The sequence below is a fragment of the Dendrobates tinctorius genome, unplaced genomic scaffold (assembly GCF_039654945.1).
Source record: "Dendrobates tinctorius isolate UK_male_01 unplaced genomic scaffold, ASM3965494v1 ptg000001l, whole genome shotgun sequence".
NCBI classification, from domain to species: Eukaryota; Metazoa; Chordata; class Amphibia; order Anura; family Dendrobatidae; genus Dendrobates; species Dendrobates tinctorius.
In genome coordinates this window covers 8,100,081-8,125,101 of record NW_027361669.1, presented here as the reverse complement: position 1 = coordinate 8,125,101, position 25,021 = coordinate 8,100,081, and the positions used below count along the sequence as shown (strand labels likewise).

At 39.2% G+C, this 25,021-nt stretch overlaps 1 protein-coding gene across 4 annotated transcripts in view; it reads right to left on the bottom strand.

Moving 5' to 3' along the window:
- The window catches only part of LOC141075361 (uncharacterized), a 292,982-nt gene that overhangs the window by 156,665 nt on the left and 111,296 nt on the right, over positions 1-25,021 (bottom strand). For all 4 annotated transcript variants that reach the window (XM_073562744.1, XM_073564031.1, XM_073563444.1 and 1 more), the window contains exons 4-5: positions 256-23,172; positions 60-158 (exon numbers count right to left, since the gene is read on the bottom strand). In XM_073562744.1, the coding sequence (XP_073418845.1) occupies positions 60-158; positions 256-23,172 (23,016 nt within the window). The remainder of the gene's footprint in view (positions 1-59; positions 159-255; positions 23,173-25,021) is intronic.

The following is a 25,021-nucleotide window of genomic DNA, read 5'->3' as shown; positions in this document are numbered from 1 at the left end:
AGAAGAACCTCTATCTACATAAATTATGTATGGAAAACAAACAAGAAAAAAATACTTACATCTGAAGGACATTCGTAATCCGAACTGTCATAACTATCTGTATATTGTGAGTAATCATAGATAGAAAATGGATCTTCCTGTACATTTTCTTCTTCATACTGAGGATGGTAAAGTAGTAATGTAGGTTAATCATAAAATTAAATGCTTAGAAAATACATTTTGGTTTAGTACTTAAAAAATTATTAAAATTATTACCTTGATGGTGTATGAGTAAGGGACATCTGAGCCATAATCATTTGGCGTCACATGCCTTTCATTATCTTCATATTCTTGTTCATCATGTTTGAATGAATATTCTGTAGGTTCAAGAGATGATCCTGCTTCATCAGTAACTTTAATAACTTGCTGCTCTACTTGATAACTGCCATCAGTAATTTGCTCTCGAGGTGTAGTGTCGGTATCATAAGTAGACGATGGTTCACTAACATAGACATAACTCTCTTCTGAAACACTTTCGCTATATTGATCAGATGTCTGTTGTAATTCATCTGAAGTTTGTGCTAATACATCATAGGTAGCTCCTTCACTTTCAACTTCTGTCTCACGATCATCACTTTCCTGATCTCCTTTGTCTTCTTCCCCTTCTTTCCACACTTCAGTTTGATGTTCTCCTTTATATGAATGTTCTGTAGGTTCAGGGGATGATTCTTCCTCACCAGTCACTTCAGTAACCTGCTGATCTTCTATTTGTTCCTCTTCACTATAACTGTCTTCAGTGATTTGCTCTTGAGGTGTAGTGTCGGAATCAGAAGTAGACGATGGCTCACTAACCTCAACATAACTCTCTTCTGAAACACTTTCACTATATTCATCAGATGTTTGTTGGGATTCTTCTGAAGTTTGTGCTAATACATCGTTTGTAGATCCATCACTTTCAGCTTCTATCTCACCATCATCAATTTTCTGATCTTCTTTGTCTTCTTCCCTTTCTTTCCACTCTTCAGTTTGATGTTCTTCTTTATATGAATGTTTTGTAGGTTCAGGTGATGATTCTTCCTCATCAGTCTCTTCAATAACATGCTGATCCTCTTTTTGCTCCACTTGATCATAACTGTCTTCAGTGATTTTGTCTTCAGGTTTAGTGTCGGTATCATCAGCAGACGATGGCTCAGTAACATAAATGTAACTCCCTTCTGAAACACTTTCACCATATTCATCAGACGTTTGTTGGGATTCTTCTGAAGAGTGAGCTGATACATCGTACAAAAATTTTTCACTCTTCCCTTCTGTCACACCTTCATATTTTTCCTGTTCTCTTGTGTCTTCTTCCACTTCTTGCTCTTCTAAATCTATACCTTCATGTTTTTGTTCATGTTGTTCATATGAATATTCTGCAGATTCAGAGGATGCTTTTTCATCATCAGTCACTTCAATAACTTGCTGCTCTTCTGATTGTCCCTCTTCTCTAGAGCTGTCTTCAGTGATTTGCTCTTGACGTGTAGTGTCTGTATCAGAAGTAGACGATGGTTCACTAACATCAACATAACTCTCTTCTGATACACTTTCACTATATTCATCAGATGTTTGTTGGGATTCTTCTGAAGTTTGTGCTAATACATTGTATGTAGATCCATCACTTTCAGCTTCTATCTCACCTTCATCAATTTTCTGATCTTCTTTGTCTTCTTCCCTTTCTTTCCACTCTTCAGTTTGATGTTCTTCTTTATATGAATGTTCTGTAGGTTCAGGTGATGATTCTTCCTCATCAGTCTCTTCAATAACATGCGGATCCTCTTTTTGCTCCACTTGATCATAACTGTCTTCAGTGATTTTGTCTTCAGGTGTAGTGTCGGTATCATCAGCAGATGATGGCTCAGTAACATAAATGTAACTCCCTTCTGTAACACTTTCACCATATTCATCAGACGTTTGTTGGGATTCTTCTGAAGAGTGAGCTGATACATCGTATGAAGATTTTTCACTCTCCCCTTCAGTCTCACCTTCATATCTCTCCTGTTCTCCTGTGTCTTCTTCCCATTTGTGCTCTTCTAAACCTTTACCTTCATGTCCTTGTTCATTTTGTTCATCTGAATGTTCTGCAGATTCAGTTGATGCTTTGTCGTCATCAGTCACTTCAATAACTTGCTTCTCCTCTGATTGCCCCTCTTCTCCAGAACTGTCTTCAGTGATTTGCTCTTGAGGTGTAGTGTCGGAATCAGAAGTAGACGATGGCTCACTAACCTCAACATAACTCTCTTCTGAAACACTTTCACTATATTCATCAGATGTTTGTTGGGATTCTTCTGAAGTTTGTGCTAATACATCGTTTGTAGATCCATCACTTTCAGCTTCTATCTCACCATCATCAATTTTCTGATCTTCTTTGTCTTCTTCCCTTTCTTTCCACTCTTCAGTTTGATGTTCTTCTTTATATGAATGTTTTGTAGGTTCAGGTGATGATTCTTCCTCATCAGTCTCTTCAATAACATGCTGATCCTCTTTTTGCTCCACTTGATCATAACTGTCTTCAGTGATTTTGTCTTCAGGTTTAGTGTCGGTATCATCAGCAGACGATGGCTCAGTAACATAAATGTAACTCCCTTCTGAAACACTTTCACCATATTCATCAGACGTTTGATGGGATTCTTCTGAAGAGTGAGCTGATACATCGTACAAAAATTTTTCACTCTTCCCTTCTGTCACACCTTCATATTTTTCCTGCTCTCTTGTGTCTTCTTCCACTTCTTGCTCTTCTAAATCTATACCTTCATGTTTTTGTTCATGTTGTTCATATGAATATTCTGCAGATTCAGAGGATGCTTTTTCATCATCAGTCACTTCAATAACTTGCTGCTCTTCTGATTGTCCCTCTTCTCTAGAGCTGTCTTCAGTGATTTGCTCTTGACGTGTAGTGTCGGTATCAGAAGTAGACGATGGTTCACTAACATCAACATAACTCTCTTCTGATACACTTTCACTATATTCATCAGATGTTTGTTGGGATTCTTCTGAAGTTTGTGCTAATACATCGTATGTAGATCCATCACTTTCAGCTTCTATCTCACCTTCATCAATTTTCTGATCTTCTTTGTCTTCTTCCCTTTCTTTCCACTCTTCAGTTTGATGTTCTTCTTTATATGAATGTTCTGTAGGTTCAGGTGATGATTCTTCCTCATCAGTCTCTTCAATAACATGCGGATCCTCTTTTTGCTCCACTTGATCATAACTGTCTTCAGTGATCTTGTCTTCAGGTGTAGTGTCGGTATCATCAGCAGATGATGGCTCAGTAACATAAATGTAACTCCCTTCTGAAACACTTTCACCATATTCATCAGACGTTTGTTGGGATTCTTCTGAAGAGTGAGCTGATACATCGTATGAAGATTTTTCACTCTCCCCTTCAGTCTCACCTTCATATCTCTCCTGTTCTCCTGTGTCTTCTTCCCATTTGTGCTCTTCTAAACCTTTACCTTCATCTCCTTGTTCATTTTGTTCATCTGAATGTTCTGCAGATTCAGTTGATGCTTTGTCGTCATCAGTCACTTCAATAACTTGCTTCTCCTCTGATTGCCCCTCTTCTCCAGAACTGTCTTCAGTGATTTGCTCTTGAGGTGTAGTGTCGGTATCAGAAGTAGACGATGGTTCACTAACATCAACATAACTCTCTTCTGATACACTTTCACTATATTCATCAGATGTTTGTTGGGATTTTTCTGAAGTTTGTGCTAATACATCGTATGTAAATCCTACACTTTCAGTTTCTGTCTCACCTTCATCAATTTTCTGATCTCCTCTGTCTTCTTCCACTTGTTCCCATTCTTCAGTATCATGCTCTTGTTTATGCAAAGGTCCTGTAGGTTCAGGGGATGATTCCTCCTCACCAGTCACTTCAGTAACCTGCTGATCTTCTGTTTGTTCCTCTTCACTATAACTGTCTTCAGTGATTTGCTCTTCAGGTGTAGTGTCAGTATCAGAAGTAGACGATGGTTCACTAGAATCCACATAACTCTCTTCTGAAACACTTTCACTATATTCATCAGATGTTTGTTGGGATTCTTCTGAAGTTTGTGCTAATACATCGTAAGTAGATCCTTCACTTTCAGCTTCTGTCTCACCTTCATCAATTTTCTGATCTCCTCTGTCTTCTTCCACTTCTTCCCAATCTTCAGTTTCATGTTCTTGTTTATATGAAGGTCCTGTAGGTTCAGGGGATGATTCTTCCTCACCAGTCACTTCAGTAACCTGCTGATCTTCTGTTTGTTCCTCTTCACTATAACTGTCTTCAGGGATTTGCTCTTGAGGTGTAGTGTCGGTAACAGAAGTAGACGATGGTTCACTAACATCAACATAACTCTCTTCTGAAACACTTTCACTATATTCATCAGATGTTTGTTGGGATTCTTCTGAAGTTTGTGCTAATACATCGTTTGTAGATCCATCACTTTCAGCTTCTGTCTCACCTTCATCAATTTTCTCATCTTCTTTGCCTTCTTCCCTTTCTTTCCACTTTTCAGTTTGATGTTCTTCTTTATATGTATCTTCTGTAGGTTCAGGTGATGATTCTTCCTCATCAGTCTCTTCAATAACATGCTGATCCTCTTTTTGCTCCACTTGATCATAACTGTCTTCAGTGATTTTGTCTTCAGGTTTAGTGTCGGTATCATCAGCAGACGATGGCTCAGTAACATAAATGTAACTCCCTTCTGAAACACTTTCACCATATTCATCAGACGTTTGTTGGGATTCTTCTGAAGAGTGAGCTGATACATCGTATGAAGATTTTTCACTCTCCCCTTCAGTCTCACCTTCATATCTCTCCTGTTCTCCTGTGTCTTCTTCCCATTCGTGCTCTTCTAAACCTTTACCTTCATGTTCTTGTTCATCTTGTTCATCTGAATATTTTGCAGATTCAGTTGATGCTTTGTCATCATAAGTCACTTCAATAACTTGCTGCTCTTCTGATTGCCCCTCTTCTCCAGAACTGTCTTCAGTGATTTGCTGTTGAGGTGTAGTTTCGGTATCAGAAGTAGACGATGGTTCACTAGCATCCACATAACTCTCTTCTGATACACTTTCACTATATTCATCAGATGTTTGTTGGGATTCTTCTGAAGTTTGTGCTAATACATCGTAAGTAGATCCTTCACTTTCAGCTTCTGTCTCACCTTCATCAATTTTCTGATCTCCTCTGTCTTCTTCCACTTCTTCCCAATCTTCAGTTTCATGTTCTTGTTTATATGAAGGTCCTGTAGGTTCAGGGGATGATTCTTCCTCACCAGTCACTTCAGTAACCTGCTGATCTTCTGTTTGTTCCTCTTCACTATAACTGTCTTCAGGGATTTGCTCTTGAGGTGTAGTGTCGGTAACAGAAGTAGACGATGGTTCACTAACATCAGCATAACTCTCTTCTGAAACACTTTCACTATATTCATCAGATGTTTCTTGGGATTCTTCTGAAGTTTGTGCTAATACATCGTATGTAGATCCTTCACTTTCAGCTTCTGTCTCACCTTCATCAATTTTCTCATCTTCTTTGCCTTCTTCCCTTTCTTTCCACTTTTCAGTTTGATATTCTTCTTTATATGAATCTTCTGTAGGTTCAGGTGATGATTCTTCCTCATCAGTCTCATCAATAACATGCTGATCCTCTTTTTGCTCCACTTGATCATAAGTGTCTTCAGTGATTTTGTTTTCAGGTGTAGTGTCGGTATGATCATCAGATGATGGCTCAGTAACATAAACATAACTCCCTTCTGAAACACTTTCACTATATTCATCAGACGTTTGTTGGGATTCTTCTGAAGAGTGAGCTGATACATCGTATAAAGATTTTTCACTCTCCCCTTCGGTCTCACCATCATATCTTTCCTGTTCTCCTGTGTCTTCTTCCACTTCTTGCTCTTCTAAATCTACACCTTCATGTTCTTGTTCATATGAATTTTCTGCAGATTCAGGTGATGCTTTTTCATCATCAGTCACTTCAATAACTTGCTGCTCTTCTGATTGTCCCTCTTCTCTAGAACTGTCTTCAGTGATTTGCTCTTGACGTGTAGTGTCGGTATAAGAAGTAGACAATGGTTCACTAACATCAACATTACTCTCTTCTGAAACACTTTCACTATATTCATCAGATGTTTGTTGGGATTCTTCTGAAGTTTGTGCTAATACATCGTATATAGATCCATCACTTTCAGCTTCTATCTCACCTTCATCAATTTTCTGATGTTCTTTGTCTTCTTCCCTTTCTTTCCACTCTTCAGTATGATGATCTTCTTTATATGAATGTTCTGCAGGTTCAGGTGATGATTCTTCCTCTTCAGTCTCTTCAATAACATGCGGATCCTCTTTTTGCTCCACTTGATCATAACTGTCTTCAGTGATTTTGTCTTCAGGTGTAGTGTCGGTATCATCAGCAGATGTTAGCTCAGTAACATAAATGTAACTCCCTTCTGAAACACTTTCACCATATTCATCAGACGTTTGTTGGGATTCTTCTGAAGAGTGAGCTGATACATCGTATGAAGATTTTTCACTCTCCCCTTCAGTCTCACCTTCATATCTCTCCTGTTCTCCTGTGTCTTCTTCCCATTCGTGCTCTTCTAAACCTTTACCTTCATGTTCTTGTTCATCTTGTTCATCTGAATATTTTGCAGATTCAGTTGATGCTTTGTCATCATAAGTCACTTCAATAACTTGCTGCTCTTCTGATTGCCCCTCTTCTCCAGAACTGTCTTCAGTGATTTGCTGTTGAGGTGTAGTTTCGGTATCAGAAGTAGACGATGGTTCACTAACATCAACATAACTTTCTTCTGATACACTTTTACTATATTCATCATATGTTTGTTGGGATTCTTCTGAAGTTTGTGCTAATACATCGTATGTAAATCCTACACTTTCAGTTTCTGTCTCACCTTCATCAATTTTCTGATCTCCTCTGTCTTCTTCCACTTGTTCCCATTCTTCAGTTTCATGCTCTTGTTTATATGAAGGTCCTGTAGGTTCAGGGGATGATTCTTCCTCACCAGTCTCTTCAGTAACCTGCTGATCTTCTGTTTGTTCCTCTTCACTATAACTGTCTTCAGGGATTTGCTCTTGAGGTGTAGTGTCGGTAACAGAAGTAGACGATGGTTCACTAACATCAACATAACTCTCTTCTGAAACACTTTCACTATATTCATCAGATGTTTGTTGGGATTCTTCTGAAGTTTGTGCTAATACATCGTTTGTAGATCCATCACTTTCAGCTTCTGTCTCACCTTCATCAATTTTCTCATCTTCTTTGCCTTCTTCCCTTTCTTTCCACTTTTCAGTTTGATGTTCTTCTTTATATGTATCTTCTGTAGGTTCAGGTGATGATTCTTCCTCATCAGTCTCTTCAATAACATGCTGATCCTCTTTTTGCTCCACTTGATCATAACTGTCTTCAGTGATTTTGTCTTCAGGTTTAGTGTCGGTATCATCAGCAGACGATGGCTCAGTAACATAAATGTAACTCCCTTCTGAAACACTTTCACCATATTCATCAGACGTTTGTTGGGATTCTTCTGAAGAGTGAGCTGATACATCGTATGAAGATTTTTCACTCTCCCCTTCAGTCTCACCTTCATATCTCTCCTGTTCTCCTGTGTCTTCTTCCCATTCGTGCTCTTCTAAACCTTTACCTTCATGTTCTTGTTCATCTTGTTCATCTGAATATTTTGCAGATTCAGTTGATGCTTTGTCATCATAAGTCACTTCAATAATTTGCTGCTCTTCTGATTGCCCCTCTTCTCCAGAACTGTCTTCAGTGATTTGCTGTTGAGGTGTAGTTTCGGTATCAGAAGTAGACGATGGTTCACTAGCATCCACATAACTCTCTTCTGATACACTTTCACTATATTCATCAGATGTTTGTTGGGATTCTTCTGAAGTTTGTGCTAATACATCGTAAGTAGATCCTTCACTTTCAGCTTCTGTCTCACCTTCATCAATTTTCTGATCTCCTCTGTCTTCTTCCACTTCTTCCCAATCTTCAGTTTCATGTTCTTGTTTATATGAAGGTCCTGTAGGTTCAGGGGATGATTCTTCCTCACCAGTCACTTCAGTAACCTGCTGATCTTCTGTTTGTTCCTCTTCACTATAACTGTCTTCAGGGATTTGCTCTTGAGGTGTAGTGTCGGTAACAGAAGTAGACGATGGTTCACTAACATCAGCATAACTCTCTTCTGAAACACTTTCACTATATTCATCAGATGTTTCTTGGGATTCTTCTGAAGTTTGTGCTAATACATCGTATGTAGATCCTTCACTTTCAGCTTCTGTCTCACCTTCATCAATTTTCTCATCTTCTTTGCCTTCTTCCCTTTCTTTCCACTTTTCAGTTTGATGTTCTTCTTTATATGAATCTTCTGTAGGTTCAGGTGATGATTCTTCCTCATCAGTCTCATCAATAACATGCTGATCCTCTTTTTGCTCCACTTGATCATAAGTGTCTTCAGTGATTTTGTTTTCAGGTGTAGTGTCGGTATGATCATCAGATGATGGCTCAGTAACATAAACATAACTCCCTTCTGAAACACTTTCACTATATTCATCAGACGTTTGTTGGGATTCTTCTGAAGAGTGAGCTGATACATCGTATAAAGATTTTTCACTCTCCCCTTCGGTCTCACCATCATATCTTTCCTGTTCTCCTGTGTCTTCTTCCACTTCTTGCTCTTCTAAATCTACACCTTCATGTTCTTGTTCATATGAATTTTCTGCAGATTCAGGTGATGCTTTTTCATCATCAGTCACTTCAATAACTTGCTGCTCTTCTGATTGTCCCTCTTCTCTAGAACTGTCTTCAGTGATTTGCTCTTGACGTGTAGTGTCGGTATAAGAAGTAGACAATGGTTCACTAACATCAACATTACTCTCTTCTGAAACACTTTCACTATATTCATCAGATGTTTGTTGGGATTCTTCTGAAGTTTGTGCTAATACATCGTATATAGATCCATCACTTTCAGCTTCTATCTCACCTTCATCAATTTTCTGATGTTCTTTGTCTTCTTCCCTTTCTTTCCACTCTTCAGTATGATGATCTTCTTTATATGAATGTTCTGCAGGTTCAGGTGATGATTCTTCCTCTTCAGTCTCTTCAATAACATGCGGATCCTCTTTTTGCTCCACTTGATCATAACTGTCTTCAGTGATTTTGTCTTCAGGTGTAGTGTCGGTATCATCAGCAGATGTTAGCTCAGTAACATAAATGTAACTCCCTTCTGAAACACTTTCACCATATTCATCAGACGTTTGTTGGGATTCTTCTGAAGAGTGAGCTGATACATCGTATGAAGATTTTTCACTCTCCCCTTCAGTCTCACCTTCATATCTCTCCTGTTCTCCTGTGTCTTCTTCCCATTCGTGCTCTTCTAAACCTTTACCTTCATGTTCTTGTTCATCTTGTTCATCTGAATATTTTGCAGATTCAGTTGATGCTTTGTCATCATAAGTCACTTCAATAACTTGCTGCTCTTCTGATTGCCCCTCTTCTCCAGAACTGTCTTCAGTGATTTGCTGTTGAGGTGTAGTTTCGGTATCAGAAGTAGACGATGGTTCACTAACATCAACATAACTTTCTTCTGATACACTTTTACTATATTCATCATATGTTTGTTGGGATTCTTCTGAAGTTTGTGCTAATACATCGTATGTAAATCCTACACTTTCAGTTTCTGTCTCACCTTCATCAATTTTCTGATCTCCTCTGTCTTCTTCCACTTGTTCCCATTCTTCAGTTTCATGCTCTTGTTTATATGAAGGTCCTGTAGGTTCAGGGGATGATTCTTCCTCACCAGTCTCTTCAGTAACCTGCTGATCTTCTGTTTGTTCCTGTTCACTAAATCTGTCTTCAGTGATTTGCCCTAGAGGTCTAGTGTCAGTTTCAGAAGAAGATAATGGTTCACTAACATCAACATAACTCTCCTCTGAAACACTTTCACTATATTCATCAGAATTTTGTTGGGATTCTTCTGAAGTTTGTGCTAATACATCGTATGTAGATCCTTCACTTTCAGCTTCTGTCTCACCTTCATCAATTTTCTGATCTTCTTTGTCTTCTTCCCTTTCTTTCCACTTTTCAGTTTGATGTTCTTCTTTATATGAATCTTCTGTAGGTTCAGGTGATGATTCTTCCTCATCAGTCTCATCAATAACATGCTGATCCTCTTTTTGCTCCACTTGATCATAAGTGTCTTCAGTGATTTTGTTTTCAGGTGTTGTGTCGGTATGATCATCAGATGATGGCTCAGTAACATAAACATAACTCCCTTCTGAAACACTTTCACTATATTCATCAGATGTTTGTTGGGATTCTTCTGAAGAGTGAGCTGATACATCGTATAAATATTTTTCATTCTCCTCTTCGGTCTCACCTTCGTATCTTTCCTCTTCTACTGTGTCTTCTTCCACTTCTTGCTCTTCTAAATCTACACCTTCATGTTCTTGTTCATATGAATTTTCTGCAGATTCAGGTGATGCTTTTTCATCATCAGTCACTTCAATAACTTGCTGCTCTTCTGATTGTCCCTCTTCTCCAGAACTGTCTTCAGTGATTTGCTCTTGAGGTGTAGTGTCGGTATCAGAAGTAGACGATGGTTCACTAACATCAACATATCTCTCTTCTGAAACACTTTCACTATGTTCATCAGATGTTTCTTGAGATTCTTCAGAAGTTTGTGCTAATACATCGTATGTAGATCCTCCACTTTCAGATTCTGTCTCACCTTCATCAATTTTCTGATCTCCTCTGTCTTCTTCCACTTCTTCCCATTCTTCAGTTTCATGCTCTTGTTTATAAGAAGGTCCTGTAAATTCAGGGTATGATTCTTCCTCAACAGTCACTTCAGTAACCTGCTGATCTTCTGTTTGTTCCTCTTCACTATAACTGTCTTCATTGATTTGATCTTGAGGTTTAGTGTCGGTATAAGAAGTAGACAATGGTTCACTAACATCAACATTACTCTCTTCTGAAACACTTTCACTATATTTATTAGACGTTTGTTGGGATTCTTCTGAAGAGTGAGCTGATACATCGTATAAAGATTTTTCACTCTCCCCTTCTGTCTCACCTTCATATCTTTTCTTTTCTCCTGTGTATTCTTCCACTTCTTGCTCGTCTAAATCTATAGCTTCATGTTCTTGTTCATTTTGTTCATATGAATATTCTGCAGATTCAGGTGATGCTTTTTCATCATCAGTCACTTCAATAACTTGCTGCTCTTCTGATTGCCCCTCTTCTCCAGAACTGTCTTCAGTGATTTGCTCTTGAGGTGTAGTGTCGGTATCAGAAGTAGACGATGGTTCACTAACATCAACATAACTCTCTTTTGATACACTTTCACTATATTCATCAGATATTTGTTGGGATTCTTCTGAAGTTTGTGCTAATACATCGTATGTAAATCCTACACTTTCAGTTTCTGTCTCACCTTCATCAATTTTCTGATCTCCTCTGTCTTCTTCCACTTGTTCCCATTCTTCAGTTTCATGCTCTTGTTTATGCGAAGGTCCTGTAGGTTCAGGGGATGATTCCTCCTCACCAGTCACTTCAGTAACCTGCTGATCTTCTGTTTGTTCCTGTTCACTAAATCTATCTTCAGTGATTTGCTCTAGAGGTCTAGTGTCAGTTTCAGAAGTAGATGATGGTTCACTAACATCAACAAAACTCTCTTCTGAAACACTTTCACTATATTCATCAGATGTTTGTTGGGATTCTTCTGAAGTTTGTGCTAATACATCGTATGTAGATCCTTCACTTTCAGCTTCTGTCTCACCTTCATCAATTTTCTGATCTTCTTTGCCTTCTTCCCTTTCTTTCCACTTTTCAGTTTGATGTTCTTCTTTATATGAATCTTCTGTAGGTTCAGGTGATGATTCTTCCTCATCAGTCTCTTCAATAACATGCGGATCCTCTTTTTGCTCCACTTGATCATAACGGTCTTCAGTAATTTTGTCTTCTGGTGTAGTGTCGGTATCATCAGCAGATGATAGCTCAGTAACATAAATGTAACTCCCTTCTGAAACACTTTCACCATATTCATCAGACGTTTGTTGGGATTCTTCTGAAGAGTGAGCTGATACATCGTATGAAGATTTTTCACTCTCCCCTTCAGTCTCACCTTCATATCTCTCCTGTTCTCCTGTGTCTTTTTCCCATTCGTGCTCTTCTAAACCTTTACCTTCATGCTCTTGTTCATCTTGTTCATCTGAATATTCTGCAGATTCAGTTGATGCTTTGTCATCATCAGTCACTTCAATAACTTGCTGCTCTTCTGATTGCCCCTCTTCTCCAGGACTGTCTTCAGTGATTTGCTCTTGAGGTGTAGTGTCAGTATCAGAAGTAGACGATGGTTCACTTGCATCCACATAACTCTCTTCTGAAACACTTTCACTATATTCATCAGATATTTGTTGGGATTCATCTGAAGTTTGTGCTAATGCATCGTATGTAGATCCTACACTTTCAGCTTCTGTCTCACCTTCATCAATTTTCTGATCTCCTCTGTCTTCTTCCACTTCTTCCCAATCTTCAGTTTCATGTTCTTGTTTATATGAAGGTCCTGTAGGTTCAGGGGAAGATTCTTCCTCACCAGTCACTTCAGTAACCTGCTGATCTTCTGTTTGTTCCTCTTCACTATAACTGTCTTCAGGAATTTGCTCTTGAGGTGTAGTATCGGTATCAGAAGTAGACGATGGTTCACTAACATCAACATAACTCTCTTCTGAAACACTTTCACTATATTCATCAGATGTTTGTTGGGATTCTTCTGAAGTTTGTGCTAATACATCGTATGTAGATCCTTCACTTTCAGCTTCTATCTCACCTTCATCAATTTTCTGATTTTCTTTGTCTTCTTCCCTTTCTTTCCACTCTTCAGTTTGATGTTCTTCTTTATATGAATGTTCTGTAGGTTCAGGTGATGATTCTTCCTCATCAGTCTCTTCAATAACATGTGGATCCTCTTTTTGCTCCACTTGATCGTAACTGTCTTCAGTGATTTTCTCTTCAGGTGTAGTGTCGGTATCATCAGCAGATGATGGCTCAGTAACAAAAATGTAACTCCCTTCTGAAACACTTTCACCATATTCATCAGACGTTTGTTGGGATTCTTCTGAAGAGTGAGCTGATACATCGTATGAAGATTTTTCACTCTCCCCTTCAGTCTCACCTTCATATCTCTCCTGTTCTCCTGTGTCTTCTTCCCACTCATGCTCTTCTAAACCTTTACCTTCATGTTCTTGTTCATCTTGTTCATCTGAATATTCTGAAGATTCAGTTGATGCTTTGTCATCATCAGTCACTTCAATAACTTGCTGCTCTTCTGATTGCCCCTCTTCTCCAGAACTGTCTTCAGTGATTTGCTCTTGAGGTGTAGTGTCGGTATCAGAAGTAGACGATGGTTCACTAACATCAACATAACTCTCTTCTGAAACAGTTTCACTATATTCATCAGATGTTTGTTGGGATTCTTCTGAAGTTTGTGCTAATACATCGTATGTAAATCCTACACTTTCAGCTTCTGTCTCACCTTCATCAATTTTCTGATCTCCTCTGTCTTCTTCCACTTGTTCCCATTTTTCAGTTTCATGTTCTTGTTTATATGAAGGTCCTGTAGGTTCAGGGGATGATTCTTTCTCACCAGTCACTTCAGTAACCTGCTGATCTTCTGTTTGTTCCTGTTCACTAAATCTGTCTTCAGTGATTTGCTCTAGAGGTCTAGTGTCAGTTTCAGAAGTAGACGATGGTTCACTAACATCAACATAACTCTCTTCTGAAACACTTTCACTATATTCATCAGATGTTTCTTGGGATTCTTCTGAAGTTTGTGCTAATACATCGTATGTAGATCCTTCACTTTCAGCTCCTGTCTCACCTTCATCAATTTTCTCATCTTCTTTGCCTTCTTCCCTTTCTTTCCACTTTTCAGTTTGATGTTCTTCTTTATATGAATCTTCTGTAGGTTCAGGTGATGATTCTTCCTCATCAGTCTCATCAATAACATGCTGATCCTCTTTTTGCTCCACTTGATCATAAGTGTCTTCAGTGATTTTGTTTTCAGGTGTAGTGTCGGTATGATCATCAGATGATGGCTCAGTAACATAAACATAACTCCCTTCTGAAACACTTTCACTATATTCATCAGACGTTTGTTGGGATTCTTCTGAAGAGTGAGCTGATACGTCGTATAAAGATTTTTCACTCTCCCCTTCGGTCTCACCTTCATATCTTTCCTGTTCTCCTGTGTCTTCTTCCACTTCTTGCTCTTCTAAATCTACACCTTCATGTTCTTGTTCATATGAATTTTCTGCAGATTCAGGTGATGCTTTTTCATCATCAGTCACTTCAATAACTTGCTGCTCTTCTGATTGTCCCTCTTCTCTAGAACTGTCTTCAGTGATTTGCTCTTGACGTGTAGTGTCGGTATCAGAAGTAGACGATGGTTCACTAACATCAACATAACTCTCTTCTGATACACTTTCACTATATTCATCAGATGTTCGTTGGGATTCTTCTGAAGTTTGTGCTAATACATCGTATGTAGATCCATCACTTTCAGCTTCTATCTTACCTTCATCAATTTTCTGATGTTCTTTGTCTTCTTCCCTTTCTTTCCACTCTTCAGTTTGATGTTCTTCTTTATATGAATGTTCTGTAGGTTCAGGTGATGATTCTTCCTCATCAGTCTCTTCAATAACATGCTGATCCTCTTTTTGCTTCACTTGATCATCAAGGTCTTCAGTGATTTTGTCTTTAGGTGTAGTGTCAGTATCATCAGCAGATGATGGCTCAGTAACATAAATGTAACTCCCTTCTGAAACACTTTCACCATATTCATCAGACGTTTGTTGGGATTCTTCTGAAGAGTGAGCTGATACATCGTATGAAGATTTTTCACTCTCCCCTTCAGTCTCACCTTCATATCTCTCCTGTTCTCCTGTGTCTTCTTTCCATTCGTGCTCTTCTAAACCTTTACCTTCATGTTCTTGTTCATCTGAATATTCTGCAGATTCAGTTGATGCTTTGTCATCATCAGTCACTTCAATAACTTGCTGCTCTTCTGATTGCCCCTCTTCTCCAGAACTGCCTTCAATGATTTGCTCTTGAGGTGTAGTGTCGGTATCAGAAGTAGACGATGGTTCACTAGCATCCACATAACTCTCTTCTGAAACACTTTCACTATATTCATCAGATGTTTGTTGGGATTCTTCTGAAGTTTGTGCTAATGCATCGTATGTAGATCCTTCACTTTCAGCTTCTGTCTCACCTTCATCAATTTTCTCATCTTCTTTTCCTTCTTCCCTTTCTTTCCACTTTTCAGTTTGATGTTCTTCTTTATATGAATGTTCTGTAGGTTCAGGTGATGATTCTTCCTCATCAGTCTCTTCAATAACATGCTGATCCTCTTTTTGCTCCACTTGATCATCAAGGTCTTCAGTGATTTTGTCTTTAGGTGTAGTGTCAGTATCATCAGCAGATGATGGCTCAGTAACATAAATGTAACTCCCTTCTGAAACACTTTCACCATATTCATCAGACGTTTGTTGGGATTCTTCTGAAGAGTGAGCTGATACATCGTATGAAGATTTTTCACTCTCCCCTTCAGTCTCACCTTCATATCTCTCCTGTTCTCCTGTGTCTTCTTCCCATTCGTGCTCTTCTAAACCTTTACCTTCATGTTCTTGTTCATCTTGTTCATCTGAATATTCTGCAGATTCAGTTGATGCTTTGTCATCATCAGTCACTTCAATAACTTGCTGCTTTTCTGTTTGCCCCTCTTCTCCAGAACTGTCTTCAGTGATTTGCTCTTGAGGTGTAGTGTCGGTATCAGAAGTAGACGATGGTTCACTAACATCAACATAACTATCTTCTGGTACATTTTCACTATATTCATCAGATGTTTGTTGGGATTCTTCTGAAGTTTGTGCTAATGCATCGTATGTAGATCCTTCACTTTCAGCTTCTGTCTCACCTTCATCAATTTTCTGATCTCCTCTGTCTTCTTCCACTTCTTCCCATTCTTCAGTTTCATGTTCTTGTTTATATGAAGGTCCTGTAGGTTCAGGGGATGATTCTTCCTCACCAGTCACTTCAGTAACCTGCTGATCTTCTGTTTGTTCCTCTTCACTATAACTGTCTTCAGGGATTTGCTCTTGAGGTGTAGTGTCGGTATCAGAAGTAGACGATGGTTCACTAACATCAACATAACTCTCTTCTGAAACACTTTCACTATATTCATCAGATGTTTGTTGGGATTCTTCTGAAGAGTGAGCTGATACATTGTATAAAGATTTTTCACTCTCCCCTTCTGTCTCACCTTCATATCTTTCCTTTTCTCCTGTGTATTCTTCCACTTCTTGCTCGTCTAAATCTATAGCTTCATGTTCTTGTTCATCTTGTTCATATGAATATTCTGCAGATTCAGGTGATGCTTTTTCATCATCAGTCACTTCAATAACTTGCTGCTCTTCTGATTGCCCCTCTTCTCCAGAACTGTCTTCAGTGATTTGCTCTTGAGGTGTAGTGTCGGTATCAGAAGTAGACGATGGTTCACTAACATCAACATAACTCTCTTCTGATACACTTTCACTATATTCATCAGATATTTGTTGGGATTCTTCTGAAGTTTGTGCTAATACATCGTATGTAAATCCTACACTTTCAGTTTCTGTCTCACCTTCATCAATTTTCTGATCTCCTCTGTCTTCTTCCACTTGTTCCCATTCTTCAGTTTCATGCTCTTGTTTATGCAAAGGTCCTGTAGGTTCAGGGGATGATTCCTCCTCACCAGTCACTTCAGTAACCTGCTGATCTTCTGTTTGTTCCTGTTCACTAAATCTATCTTCAGTGATTTGCTCTAGAGGTCTAGTGTCAGTTTCAGAAGTAGATGATGGTTCACTAACATCAACATAACTCTCTTCTGAAACACTTTCACTATATTCATCAGATGTTTGTTGGGATTCTTCTGAAGTTTGTGCTAATACATCGTATGTAGATCCTTCACTTTCAGCTTCTGTCTCACCTTCATCAATTTTCTGATCTTCTTTGCCTTCTTCCCTTTCTTTCCACTTTTCAGTTTGATGTTCTTCTTTATATGAATCTTCTGTAGGTTCAGGTGATGATTCTTCCTCATCAGTCTCTTCAATAACATGTGGATCCTCTTTTTGCTCCACTTGATCATAACTGTCTTCAGTAATTTTGTCTTCAGGTGTAGTGTCGGTATCATCAGCAGATGATAGCTCAGTAACATAAATGTAACTCCCTTCTGAAACACTTTCACCATATTCATCAGACGTATGTTGGGATTCTTCTGAAGAGTGAGCTGATACATCGTATGAAGATTTTTCACTCTCCCCTTCAGTCTCACCTTCATATCTCTCCTGTTCTCCTGTGTCTTCTTCCCATTCGTGCTCTTCTAAACCTTTACCTTCATGTTCTTGTTCATCTTGTTCATCTGAATATTCTGCAGATTCAGTTGATGCTTTGTCATCATCAGTCACTTCAATAACTTGCTGCTCTTCTGATTGCCCCTCTTCTCCTGAACTGTCTTCAGTAATTTGCTCTTGAGGTGTAGTGTCGGTATCAGAAGTAGACGATGGTTCACTAGCATCCACATAACTCTCTTCTGAAACACTTTCACTATATTCATCAGATGTTTGTTGGGATTCTTCTGAAGCTTGTGCTAATGCATCGTATGTAGATCCTTCACTTTCAGCTTCTGTCTCACCTTCATCAATTTTCTGATCTCCTCTGTCTTCTTCCACTTCTTCCCATTCTTCAGTTTCATGTTCTTGTTTATATGAAGGTCCTGTAGGTTCATCGGATGATTCTTCCTCACCAGTCACTTCAGTAACCTGCTGATCTTCTGTTTGTTCCTCTTCACTATAACTGTCTTCAGGGATTTGCTCTTGAGGTGTAGTGTCGGTATCAGAAGTAGACGATGGTTCACTAACATCAACATAACTCTCTTCTGAAACACCTTCACTATAGTCATCAGATGTTTGTTGGGATTCTTCTGAAGTTTGTGCTAATACATCGTATGTAGATCCATCACTTTCAGCTTCTATCTCACCTTCATCAATTTTCTGATCTTCTTTGTCTTCTTCCCTTTCTTTCCACTCTTCAGTTTGATGTTCTTCTTTATATGAATGTTCTGTAGGTTCAGGTGATGATTCTTCCTCATCAGTCTCTTCAATAACATGCGGATCCTCTTTTTGCTCCACTTGATCGTAACTGTCTTCAGTGATTTTCTCTTCAGGTGTAGTGTCGGTATCCTCAGCAGATGATAGCTCAGTAACAAAAATGTAACTCCCTTCTGAAACACTTTCACCATATTCATCAGACGTTTGTTTGGATTCTTCTGAAGAGTGAGCTGATACATCGTATGAAGATTTCTCACTCTCCCCTTCAGTCTCACCTTCATATCTCTCCTGTTCTCCTGTGTCTTCTTCCCACTTGTGCTCTTCTAAACCTTTACCTTCATGTTCTTGTTCATCTTGTTCATATGAATATTCTGCAGATTCAGTTGATGCTTTGTCATCATCAGTCACTTCAATAACTTGCTGCTCTTCTGATTGCCCCTCTTCTCCCGAACTGTCTTCAGTGATTTGCTCTTGAGGTGTAGTGTCGGTATCAGAAGTGGACGATGGTTCACTAACATCAACATAACTCTCTTCTGAAACACTTTCACTATATTCATCAGATGTTTGTTGGGATTCTTCTGAAGTTTGTGCTAATACATCGTATGTAAATCCTACACTTTCAGTTTCTGTCTCACCTTCATAAATTTTCTGATCTCCTCTGTCTTCTTCCACTTGTTCCCATTCTTCAGTTTCATGCTCTTGTTTATGCGAAGGTCCTGTAGGTTCAGGGGATGATTCCTCCTCACCAGTCACTTCAGTCACCTGCTGATCTTCTGTTTGTTCCTCTTCACTATAACTGTCGTCAGTGATTTGCTCTTCAGGTGTAGTGTCAGTATCAGAAGTAGACGATGGTTCGCTAGCATCCACATAACTCTCTTCTGAAACACTTTCACTATATTCATCAGATGTTTGTTGGGATTCTTCTGAAGTTTGTGTTAATGCATCGTATGTAGATCCTTCACTTTCAGCTTCTGTCTCACCTTCATCAATTTTCTGATCTCCTCTGTCTTCTTCCACTTCTTCCCATCTTTCAGTTTCATGTTCTTGTTTATATGAAGGTCCTGTAGGTTCAGGGGATGATTCTTTCTCACCAGTCACTTCAGTAACCTGCTGATCTTCTGCTTGTTCCTGTTCACTAAATCTGTCTTCAGTGATTTGCTCTAGAGGTCTAGTGTCAGTTTCAGAAGTAGATGATGGTTCACTAACATCAACATAACTCTCTTCTGAAATACTTTCACTATATTCATCAGATGTTTGTTGGGATTCTTCTGAAGTTTGTGCTAATACATCGTATGTAGATCCTTCACTTTCAGCTTCTGTCTCACCTTCATCAATTTTCTGATCTTTTTTGCCTTCTTCCCTTTCTTTCCACTTTTCAGTTTGATGTTCTTCTTTATATGAATCTTCTGTAGGTTCAGGTGATGATTCTTCCTCATCAGTCTCATCAATAACATGCTGATCCTCTTTTTCCTCCACTTGATCATAAGTGTCTTCAGTGATTTTGTTTTCAGGTGTTGTGTCAGTATGATCATCAGATGATGGCTCAGTAACATACACATAACTCCCTTCTGAAACACTTTCACTATCTTCATCAGATGTTTGTTGGGATTCTTCTGAAGAGTGAGCTGATACATAGTATAAAGATTTTTCACTCTCCCCTTCGGTCCCACCTTCGTATCTTTCCTGTTCTCCTGTGTCTTCTTCCACTTCTTGCTCTTCTAAATCTACACCTTCATGTTCTTGTTCATATGAATTTTCTGCAGATTCAGATGATGCTTTTTCATCATCAGTCACTTCAAAAACTTGCTGCTCTTCTGATTGTCCCTCTTCTCCAGAACTGTCTTCAGTGATTTGCTCTTGAGGTGTAGTGTCGGTATCAGAAGTAGACGATGGTTCACTAACATCAACATATCTCTCTTCTGAAACACTTTCACTATATTCATCAGATGTTTCTTGGGATTCTTCAGAAGTTTGTGCTAATACATCGTATGTAGATCCTTCACTTTCAGATTCTGTCTCACCTTCATCAATTTTCTGATCTCCTCTGTCTTCTTCCACTTCTTCCCATTCTTCAGTTTCATGTTCTTGTTTATAAGAAGGTCTTGTAAATTCAGGGTATGATTCTTCCTCAACAGTCACTTCAGTAACCTGCTGATCTTCTGTTTTTTCCTCTTCCCTATAACTGTCTTCAGTAATTTGCTCTTGAGGTGTAGTGTCGGTATTAGAAGTAAACATTGGTTCACTAGCATCCACATAACTCTCTTCTGAAACACTTTCACTATATTCATCAGATGTTTGTTGGGATTCTTCTGAAGTTTGTGCTAATGCATCGTATGTAGATCCTTCACTTTCAGCTTCTGTCTCACCTTCATCAATTTTCTGATCTCCTCTGTCTTCTTCCACTTCTTCCCATTCTTCTGTTTCTTGTTCTTGTTTTAATGAAGGTCCTGTAGGTTCAGGGGATGATTCTTCCTCACCAGTCACTTCAGTAACCTGCTGATCTTCTGTATGTTCCTGTTCACTATAAATGTCTTCAGTGATTTGCTCTTCAGGTGTAGTGTCAGTATCAGAAGTAGACCATGGTTCACTAGTATCCACATAACTCTCTTCTGAAACACTTTCACTGTATTCATCAGATGTTTGTTCGGATTCTTCTGAAGTTTGTGTTAATGCATCGTATGTAGATCCTTCACTTTCAGCTTCTGTCTCACCTTCATTAATTCTCTGATCTCCTCTGTCTTCTTCCACTTCTTCCCATTTTTCAGTTTCATGTTCTTGTTTATATGAAGGTCCTGTAGGTTCAGGGGATGATTCTTTCTCACCAGTCACTTCAGTAACCTGCTGATCTTCTGTTTGTTCCTGTTCACTAAATCTGTCTTCAGTGATTTGCTCTAGAGGTCTAGTGTCAGTTTCAGAAGTAGATGATGGTTCACTAACATCAACATAACTCTCCTCTGAAACACTTTCACTATATTCATCAGATGTTTGTTGCGATTCTTCTGAAGTTTGTGCTAATACATCGTATGTAGATCCTTCACTTTCAGCTTCTGTCTCACCTTCATCAATTTTCTGATCTTCTTTGCCTTCTTCCCTTTCTTTCCACTTTTCAGTTTGATGTTCTTCTTTATATGAATCTTCTGTAGGTTCAGGTGATGATTCTTCCTCATCAGTCTCATCAATAACATGTTGATCCTCTTTTTGCTCCACTTGATCATAAGTGTCTTTAGTGATTTTGTTTTCAGGTGTTGTGTCGGTATGATCATCAGATGATGGCTCAGTAACATAAACATAACTCCCTTCTGAAACACTTTCACTATCTTCATCAGACTTTTGTCGGGATTCTTCTGAAGAGTGAGCTGATACATCGTATAAAGATTTTTCACTCTCCCCTTCAGTCCCACCTTCGTATCTTTCCTGTTCTCCTGTGTCTTCTTCCACTTCTTGCTCTTCTAATTCTACACCTTCATGTTCTTGTTCATATGAATTTTCTGCAGATTCAGATGATGCTTTCTCATCATCAGTCACTTCAATAACTTGCTGCTCTTCTGATTGTCCCTCTTCTCCAGAAATGTCTTCAGTGATTTGCTCTTGAGGTGTAGTGTCGGTATCAGAAGTAGACGATGGTTCACTAACATCAACATAACTCTCTTCTGAAACACTCTCACTATATTCATCAGATGTTTGTTGGGATTCTTCTGAAGTTTGTGCTAATGCATTGTATGTAGATCCTTCAGTTTCAGCCTCTGTCTCACCTTCATCAATTTTCTGATCTCCTCTGTCTTCTTCCACTTCTTCCCATTTTTCAGTTTCATGTTCTTGTTTGTATGAAGGTCCTGTAGGTTCAGGGGATGATTCTTCCTCACCAGTCACTTCAGTAACCTGCTGAACTTCTGTTTGTTCCTCTTCACTATAACTGTCTTCAGTGATTTGCTCTTGAGGTGTAGTGTCGGTATTAGAAGTAGATGATGGTTCACTAACCTCAACATAAATCTCCTCTGAAACACTTTCACTATATTCATCAGATGTTTGTTCGGATTCTTCTGAAGTTTGTGCTAATACATCGTATGTATATCCTTCACTTTCCTTTTCTGTCTCACCTTCATTTCTTTTCTGATCTCTTTTGTCTTCTTCCCCTTCTTTCCAATCTTTAGTTTCATGTTCTTGTTTATTTGAATATTCTGTAGGTTCAGGTGATGATGCTTCCTCCTCATTCTCTTCATTAATATGCTGATATTTTGTTTGTTCCACTTCATCATAACTGTCTTCAGTGATTGCCTCTGCAGGTGTAGTGTCTGTATCATCAGCAGATGATGGCTCAGTAGCATAAACATAACTCCCTTCTGAAAAACTTTCACTATATTTATCGGACGTTTGTTGGGATTCTTCTGACGAATGAGCTAATACATCGTATGGAGATTTTTCTCTTTCCCCTTCTGTCTCTCTTTCATATCCTTCCTGTTCTCCTTTGTCTTCTTCCCCTTCTTGATCCTCCATATCTACATCTTCATGTTCTTGTTCTTCTTGTTCGTATGTATATTCTGTATATTCAGGTGATGCTTCTTCCTCATCAGTCACATCAATAACTTGCTGCTCTTCTGATTGTCCCTCTTCTCCATAAGTGTCTTCAGTGATTTGCTCTTGAGGTCTAGTTTCAGTATCATAGGCAGACGATGGGACACTGACTTCAACATAACTCTCTTCTGAAACATTTTCACTATATTCATCAGATGTTTGTTGGGTTTCTTCTGAAGAGTGTGCTAATACATCATATGAAGATCCTTCACTTTCATCTTCTGTCTCACCTTCTTTACTTTCCTGATCACCTTTGTCTTCTTCCTCTTCTTCCCACTCTTCAGTTTCATGTTCTTGTTCATCTTGTTCATATGAATATTCTGTAGGTTCAGATAATGATTCTTCTTCATCACTCAGTTCTACTTCCTTGTCAGTCTCTTCTTCAGACTCTTCCTCTTCTTCACTATTTGTGTCTTCATAGTATTCTTCTTTACACTTGAAGAGAAAAAATCTTCATTCATATGGAAGTAGTTATTTTCTTTTACTTGAGCTTTCTAATTTTATATAAGCTTGATAAGAATGTTATTTTTCCACATACTTTTTTTTTTGCCATGGATGGTTTTGTTTAGATTGTATTATTATCTTTAACTTAAAGTAATGTACAGTTCTGTTATTTTTTATTATTATTAAAGGAAGTCTGTAAGCTCATAATGACTGTATACCCTAAGCTCATAGTCTGCTATTCATTTAAACTTGCTTTTTGTATACCATTCTTAATGAAGAGTTTAAAAATAATACCCTTGCACTGCTTGTTATATTCTGGTCTAATCCTTACTGAGCCTGAGAGCATCTGTGTGTGACTCCTGAAATATATACAGAGATTGAAATATTCCCCAATACTATTTACACCTGGTATCTTCTGATACAGTACCCTTTTACTGCTTGTTATATTCTGGTCTAGTCCATACTGAGCCTGAGAGCGTCTGTGTGTGACTCCTGAAATATATACAGAGATTGAAATTTTCCCCAATACTATTTACACCTGGTATCTTCTGATACAGTACCCTTTTAGGCCTCTTTCACACATCAGGTTTTCGCCGTCAGGCGCGATCCGGCGCTTTTGACAGAAACCGGATCCGGCGAAATGCAATGCCGGATCCGGTTTCCCCCCATTGACTTGCATTTGCGCCGGATCGCGCCGGATGGCCATGCGTTTCATCCGGTTATCGCCGGATCCGGCAATGTGTCGCAATGTGTCGCGATCCGGCGTCTGGAAAAAACGTCTACTGTAACGTTTTTTGTCTCCGGCGAAAAAGCCGGACACGCCGGATCCGGCGCGTCCGGCTTTTTCACACAATGAAAGCCTATGAGCGCCGCAATGCGCCGGATCCGGCGAAAGCCTGATCCAGCGGCCGGATCCGGTTTTTTGGTCTGAGCATGCTCAGTAGCTCTGCCCACAAGACATATATAAAAGCAAGACAGTGGGACCCACAGCCACACCCAACATGCCACCCAAGACAGCAACCAGGCGCAGGAGAAGGCAGGAGACCACTGCAGCACCATCCGCACCACCACCACCCCAAATGGAGCAGCAAATAGAACATGCTGAGGAGGGGAGGCCAGCAGCAGAGGAGAGACGGTAATTATCAAATAACCCATTCCTCCAAACTAGGGCTATTGAATATCAAGATATTCATTGGCCCTTTGTTTCTCTTTATTCAACAGCCGCCCAATAGATGCAGCAGCAGCAGCAATGGCAGCAGCTTCAACACCACCCACAGGCAAGGAGTATGGCCACCAGGAAGACAGCACATCATCTTCTGGGAGCCCTCCCTCGCATCGTCAGCGTTTGACGGTAAGTTTTTATTTCCAAAATCCATCTTCTCTGTAATATATGTCTATTCATGGCCTTTTATTTCAAAACAGGAATCACAAGATGAAGAGGAGCTCCCAGAAGAAGAAGGAAGGGGTGGACAGACACCTGGAGTGGGCTCACAATTGGTAAGTTTTTTGCATCAAACGCAGAAACACAACATCACACTACACACAACACATAGAAAACAATGTTCTGCAGACCACACACAGCAAACAAATGCCTACATCCAAAGACATAACTTTTTTTGTTTTCTTCTCTAGTCTTCCCAATCTGGTGCTTGGCCAAGAGGTGCTCGCAGTGCCTCCCAGGGTCGTCGGCGACAGCAACGCGGCGGTCACCAGCGTGTAAGTATAAATATTTTTGCTTTGTTTTTTTGCACTTTTTATTTCATTTCTTTTGTGGAGGCTAATTATGTTATTTTTGTCTTTTTCTTTAACAGCCTTCACAGCGTGCTCCCGACTCTGACGT